Source organism: Oncorhynchus kisutch, linkage group LG17, assembly GCF_002021735.2.
Source record: "Oncorhynchus kisutch isolate 150728-3 linkage group LG17, Okis_V2, whole genome shotgun sequence".
Taxonomy (NCBI): domain Eukaryota; kingdom Metazoa; phylum Chordata; class Actinopteri; order Salmoniformes; family Salmonidae; genus Oncorhynchus; species Oncorhynchus kisutch.
Genome location: NC_034190.2, coordinates 26,996,518 through 27,003,573, shown reverse-complemented (window position 1 = coordinate 27,003,573; position 7,056 = coordinate 26,996,518). Strand labels below are relative to the sequence as shown.

The window sequence follows — 7,056 nt, the reverse complement described above, 5'->3', positions numbered from 1 at the left end:
CACTACTAATACCACTATTACAACAACTAATACCACTTAAATTACCACTACTACTACAAATACCATTACTACTACCACTACAACTACCACCACCACTACTACTACTACTACTACTACTAGTACTACTACTATTACTACTACTACTACCACTACCATTACTACTACTACTACCACTACCACTACTACTACTACTACTACTACTACTACTACTATTACTACTACTACTACCACTACTACCACTACTACTACTAAAACTACTACTACTACCACTACTACTACTACTACCACTACTACTACTAATACCACCACTACTAATAATACCACTACTACTACTACTACTACTACTACTACTACTACTACTACTACTACTACTACTACTACCACTGCTACTACTACTACCACTACTACTAATAATACCACTACTACTACTGTTACTACTACTACTACTACTCCTACTACTACTATCACTACTACTACTCCTACTACTACCACTGCTACTACTACTACTACTACCACTATGTGTGGTATATGCGTCACTACAGACCCTGGTTCAATAACTGGCTGTATCTTAACTGGCCGTGATCAGGAGTCCCATAGGGCGGAAAACACAATTGGCCCAGCGTCGTCCGGGTTAGGGGAGTGTTTGGCTGGGGTAGGCCATCATTGTAAATAAGAATTTGTTCTTAACTGACTTGCTTAATTAAATAAATGTAAAATAAAATGAAATAACAAGTAGAACACCAGACCAGAACATTTCTGACCTGCAGGAAATGAATGCAAATTAGAAAGAATTGTTTATTTCCTTTTGTTTATTGTCTATTCCATTTGCTTTGGCAGTGTAAACATATGTTTCCCATGCCAATAAAGCCCTTTGAATTCAATTGAAAGTGTGTGTGAGAGAGAGATGTACGTTGTATGCTTATGATGAAATATCATGGGTGAAGCAGATTGTTGAATGGCCTGACGAATAGAGAAGAGAGTGTTGTCTCCCATTAGAGAGAACAGAAGAGTCACCTCCATCCTTTGTTGATTAATAGAACTCATTTTCAGTATGATTTAAGACACCTTTCTCCTCTTCCTGCAAATCTACCCTCTGTCTAAAGGTCCTGTCAACAAGATCGTTTCTGCTGATGCCAATGAAAGATTTATTTGTATATTTTATTTACATTTCTGTATTCTGCGTGAACGTTATTTTTCTCTTTATTTTCTTTATGAATGTTGCCAGGCATTATGGAAAAAGAGAGGAAAGGAAACAGCTCCTAAAAAATGATGTCTGTGCCTCCACTTCCTCTGGCAGGAAATAGCATCTTTGATTTGAGCCACCACACATGGATGGTCAATGCATGCGAGGTGATGCTCTCTCTCTCTGTTTATTTTACTGTGACAAACTGGTGTGCCTTAGTCATTCACCTCAGTGTAAAAGACAAATGTGTCAACAATATTATAACATCTAAAACCCAAGGGAACATTCTGAATCTAGGCAGACATGGGATCTGGGTTTGTACTTTTGGGAATATTTTATTAGTTCCACTGAGCCAAGCACAGCTGAAGACATGGAATGATTTTTAATACTATCTGAATCCAGGCTGGTTAGCAGTGCCATGTGTCTGATAAGACGTGAGGGTGAAAGTGTGACATTGTGACAGATATCCTCATCATGGATAGGGGGCCTGATGGCACACACTGGCTCCTCCTGCTCACACACTTCCAGCAGGGGACAGTAATGATCCCCATCAGATTGACTCCTGCTCATTTTGAAACATGGAGCTGAGCTCAGTAACAGGAATGTTTGGCCTGATACCGACGAGACGGCCTTTCGGGAGGTCAGAGAACTGGCAAAGTGGTACCAGAAACACCTCTCCCTCAACTTGAGCAAGACTAAGTAGCTGATCGTGGACTACAGGATAAAGCGGGCCGAACAAGCCCCCATTAACGGGCCTGTAATGGAGCAGGTCGAGAGTTAAGTACCTTGGTGTCCACGTCGCCAATGAACTCTCAAGGGTCAAACATACCAAGACAGTCGTGAAGAGGGTACGACTACACCCCCCCCAAGAGACTAACAAGAATTGGCATGGGTCCCCAGAAGGTTTTACAGCAGCACCATCAAGAGCATCCTGATCGGTTGCAGTCCAAGTTAAACTTCTGCACGGTAAGCGGTTCCAGATTGCCAGGTCTAGGACCAAAAGGCTCCTCAACAGCTTAATGGCATCTCAAGCTTTAAGACTGCTGAAAAATTCATTTTAATAAATGAAAGGGGCTTGCAAGTAAACATTATGCAAAATTCACACTTGTAGTCAGCGTATGTGACAAGTAGTTTGTCATTTGGAAAAAAACATTCATTTACTATTTTGGAGAGGGGGGGGGGGTTAATGAAATACTTCAGAGAACTTTCAGGAGGGTTTAGTGAGATAGAAAGCAAGTGCATTAGAGTCACCATTAATATTAAGGGCATCAGGCCCAAAACTCTGATTCAGGCTCATTGATTGCAGAGGTCCAGTGATGCAAAAGATCCTGTCAAATGCCAGAGAGCCAACATTTCTTCTACTGGAAGAAGCAACCTAACTACCACAACACTGACATCCCTTTGAAGGCATTCAAAACATTTGTCTGAAAACAATTAAATAGATAAAGACTAATATGTATTAGTAAATTTTATTTAAAACAATTGAAGTAGAGAAGTCCTGACAACACTTCCAGGTCACAGCACCTAGAAGACAAAAAGATTAGTAACAAGCATACATGAAAGCAAAGACAGGTGCCAAGGCTGCATTTACACAGGCAGCCAAATTCTGATCTTTTGACTAAGCCAATCGCAAAAAAGATCAATGAACTGCCTATGTAAACCTAAACAGCCCAAATGGCATAAAAATAGAGAAACTGAAATCTCACCTCAACTGGTGGCTACAGATCCCACTTCATCATGTTCTGGACTCCCCTAAAGCTCTGGACTCAATTTAGGTTGTGCTAGGGCCTTTCTGCTTGGCAGATAGTGGTTTGGCTGTGGCTTGCTGACACTTGAAGAGCTGGGTTGAGTGGCTAGGGGAGGCACTACTCCTACCGAGTAGGGTCTTTGAGCCGGTGGATTGTAGATCCGCCGTACAATTCTGGGATGCTGTGCATGATGGTCAGGGCAAAGCGGCGAGGGTTGATCGAGCTGGCACTGCTGGTCCTGCTCTGGGTAGGGCCATAGCTGCTAGACAAGAGGCTCTGGGTGGGACGTCTGGCAGAGCTAGTGTTGGACTTCACTGCATTGAACAAATAGCTGGGCTGATAGCGTTGACTGGGGACAGGTTTAAAGCCACTTGGCTTCTGGGCTGTGGCAGGAGCATTCTGGATGAATGTTGAAGAACTGGCAGCCTGGGTAGAACTGAAGAGGCTGGAGACTGGCCCACTACTGGCAGCATAGCTGGGCTGGTAGCTCCCCCACTGAGCAGACATTTGTCCGTACTTCCCTTGGGCAGGTTTTGCAAGGAGATTCTGGCTGTATGTTGAACCCCTTCCACCTTGGTTAAAGGTAAACAGGCTTTGGCTTGGTGTTGCACCAAGGTCAGAGCCAGGCTTGTAGGCGCCATAGGAGTTTCCACTAGCTGTAGAGCTGGGGCGAAAAAGACTGGCGCGAGAGGCCAGGCTAGAAGTGGGCATGCCGCGACTTGAGGTAGAGGATCCATCTATTCTCTGGCCAGAGGTTTGGGCATATTGATTGGAAGTTGAAACACTTCTACTGGCAGAGTTGCTCTGGTATTGCATGACATCTTGGGAGAAGCTAGGCTTGTAGCTGTTTGTTGCACTCCCACCTTCAGTAGAACCTGGTCTAAATGAAGTTTGTGAAGAACCACTTGAGGGAACTTCACGGTCGGGAGTGGAAATTGACCGGGCAGAGATCTCCATTGGTCCCTTGAAAGCCAGGGAAGGGAGGCTGCTCCCTTGCTTCAGGTCCTGGACATAGTGGGTGAGGGAGGTGGTGTGGGTGGCAGTTTGACCATAGAGGCTGGGGGCTCCTCTACTCAGAGTCTGGACAAGGCCTTGGTTGGGTTGTCTGGAGGTGGAGAACTTGAATTCACTCTGGGTAGAGCCATAGTTAGGAATAGATGGTTTCAGGTTAGAGGCAGTTCTACTCTGGACATTAAACACAACATCAGGATTCTGGACTAGTCCAGAGCTGCCGGAGTGAGGCTGTACAGTACGGAGAGTGTTGGCCTGGATTCTCTTTACCTCCCAACTTGAAACTGGCCTTAATGCACTGGGGTCAGTAACACTTTGACCATAGGTTCTGCTGGCCTTGGTTTGATGCTTGTTGTGGGTGACAGAGGATCCACTGGCTATAGAACCAGAGAGGCTAATGTCAGTATTCTTGGCACGGGTCCTCTTACCCTTTGTCTGGGCGGAGGTAAAGCTGCTGGGGATAGATCCAGAGCCCCTTGGGGCTGGCTGGAGGGAGCTTGGAGCAAAGCCTCCGAGTGTGTTGTATCCAGTCCCGCGGTAAGTAGCTTCACTCTGGACCGAACCAGAAGTGTGAGAGGCTGGTCTGAATTGATCCTGGGGATAGCTGCCACCTGTTTGCCTCTGCTCAACTTCCATTCTGGAAGAGCCAGAAAACCCATAGCCTCTTACTCTCTGGGCATCTAAACAGAAGGTTATAGAAAGAAAGTTATAGATTCAGTGCCAAACTTGAAGGTTGGTCTGACAAAAGTGACAACGGTTTGTGTTCATGCCTTACCACGTGGAGCCCATGTAAAACTTGAGTGTTCTGCAAACAATGAGCAAAGGAACACAATCCTGTCAAGAAAAGAAGTTGCCATTACACATCAACATTCCAAATACAAGCAGCAACCTTGCAGTTGACCTGAAACACATTGGTCAAAGAACCTTACCCCAAATTAATTCCAAAAGCCATCTCAAAGCCTTAAACCACCAACAGCCCAGACAAAGCAATTAGTAGCTCAGTGCCTTACTGCCATGCTTAGTTGACATACCAGCTTGGTGTGTATTTATTGCCTGAACCTGCAGTTGCCATCCAATCACTGGCTTATTGATTGATCATTCTCAGCTGTATGTCTTTGTGGAGCGGACAGATTTTAAAACAACCAAGGTGAGGACAGAGGACGCGAAGAGTTAAGGAAAGACATTTGAAATTCACACAAAGAGGGCTAACGTTATGACACCACAGTGACATGCAGATGAACATGATCAATCAATCAATCAAACAGTGATGACAACTGGCTGTTCAGGCTATAAATATACACTCAGCTGATATATCAACAACTCAAGGCAGTAAGGCAGCGTTTACACAGGCAGCACAATTCTGATCTTGTTTTTCACTAATTAGTCTTTTGACAAATCAGATCTGCTCTGAAAAAGAGCTGATTTGAAAAGATCTGATGTGATTGGTCAAAAGACAAATGAGTAACAAAAGGATCTGAATTGGTCTGCCTGTGTAAAAGCAGCCTAAGTTAGCGAGCTGGCAGCTATTGCGTTGTCTCCTCTGTGGGTTCTGTAGAACTTCATTTAAATATAAAGTGTTTCATATCTACTGAAAAGTTGCTGCTTGTGAAATATGTTGTGTAATTTCTCTCTTGGCTTTTACGTGATTTAACTTGTACAATGTATTCTCTTGACAGGGGATTTGTTTGTTTTGTTCATTGTTTGCAAAAATTCAAATCAAATTTTATTGGTCACGTACACATTGTTAGCAGATGTTAATGCGAGTGTAGCGAAATGCTTGTGCTTCTAGTTCCGACTATGCAGTCAAATCTAACTAGTAATCTAACAATTTCAACTACCTTATACAAAAACAACTACCTTATACACACAAATACACACAAATGTAAAGGGATGAATAAGAAACAAAAATGAATGGGAAGTCATTGACACCGTACGAAACATATACACGGTGTCCAATACCACTCAATTCGGCGTCGTTTCAATCAAGGTTGATTGCATATGCCATATGGCAAATGCCAAGTGTAGCACTCCAAAAATCCAACAGATGGCGAGTGCGCTCCACTGTGATTTTTCATATTGCAAATGTAACACAAGTCAAGACCCAAGAGTAAAATTTTTAAAAATTGAACATTTTTTTCAAAAACGTATCACCCCCTTAAAAAAGTGCTTTCTGGACTGTTTTTTGAAATTCTTTAGATTTTGTGTCAATTACACATGTGTAAGACCTGTATGAATAAACTTTTGTCAAATTTCATTATCATTTTTTTTGTTAACTTGTCCATAGGGCATAGTTTTTTGTTCATTTGCAATATGATTTCATAGGAAGTCAAAAGTCACTGTTTTATTTTGTTTGCCAAATGCCATAAGAAATGTCCAAATGCAATATTAAAGATTTGAAAGTGGCAAATCAGGATGTTATGTCCATTTGCCATGTACGATAAATGGAAGTCGGTTTACAAACCCAAAAGTCAGTGAACCATGTCCAAAAGGCATTTATACTGCCAAAATAATATATAGCACTATGTTAAGCCTTGAATCAACCTAGATGGTCTATTTGTCATGTATGATGAGGGAGAAGTGGGACTGTTGTTTTTTAATGATTTTTTTTTAAACGTCCAAAATGACAAGGAGCACGGGTGGGGGGTGCCCCCTACCCAACCGTGGACCCCTTGCTACCCCGTAATGGCATTAAAAACCATTTTTCCAATCACCAGGTGCACGGCTGTGCATTTGCAGTATGTTTCAATGTGCATTTACCATCACAAATTTGTGATGCCCATGTTTCAATGGGCATTTACCATCGCAAATTTGTCATGCTCAAAAATACTGCAGAAATGCTAAATTGACTGGCCTTATGAACTCGGGATGGCCGGGCAGTGATAGTGGTTCCTCTCCATCGCTCGTTGTGTTGATTTCATCACGTCCATTTGGTGAATTTTTTTCACTGTTGAATCATGTTGCAAATGCACTGTGCATTGAGAATATGGAAATGCCACCGCAGGCTCTGTGTGTTTTAAGCACCGCACTTTGTCACTCCATCCTTGCTGTGTGTGTGTGTGTGTGTGTGTGTGTGTGTGTGTGTGTGTGTGTGTGTGTGTGTGTGGTGTGTGTGTG

At 43.0% G+C, this 7,056-nt stretch overlaps 1 protein-coding gene across 1 annotated transcript; it reads right to left on the bottom strand.

Moving 5' to 3' along the window:
• Positions 1-2,636: 2,636 nt before the first annotated feature.
• Positions 2,637-5,203, bottom strand: LOC116354379 (uncharacterized). Its single transcript, XM_031793471.1, has 4 exons — positions 4,872-5,203; positions 4,718-4,776; positions 2,890-4,622; positions 2,637-2,707 (listed from the first exon to the last, which is right to left on the bottom strand). Exons 1-3 carry the CDS (start codon positions 4,892-4,894, stop codon positions 3,055-3,057), a joined length of 1,650 nt encoding a protein of 549 aa, XP_031649331.1. The 5' UTR covers positions 4,895-5,203; the 3' UTR covers positions 2,637-2,707; positions 2,890-3,054.
• Positions 5,204-7,056: the final 1,853 nt, after the last annotated feature.

Excerpts from the sequence above, each read along its gene's own strand:
- LOC116354379 (XM_031793471.1), bottom strand. The coding sequence starts at position 4,894 with ATGGCTTTTGGAATTAATTTGGG. Across the intron at positions 4,777-4,871 it reads GCTTTTGGAATTAATTTGGG|GATTGTGTTCCTTTGCTCAT; the intron begins GTAAGGTTCTTT and ends TTTTCTTGACAG. Across the intron at positions 4,623-4,717 it reads TTTTACATGGGCTCCACGTG|ATGCCCAGAGAGTAAGAGGC; the intron begins GTAAGGCATGAA and ends CCTTCTGTTTAG.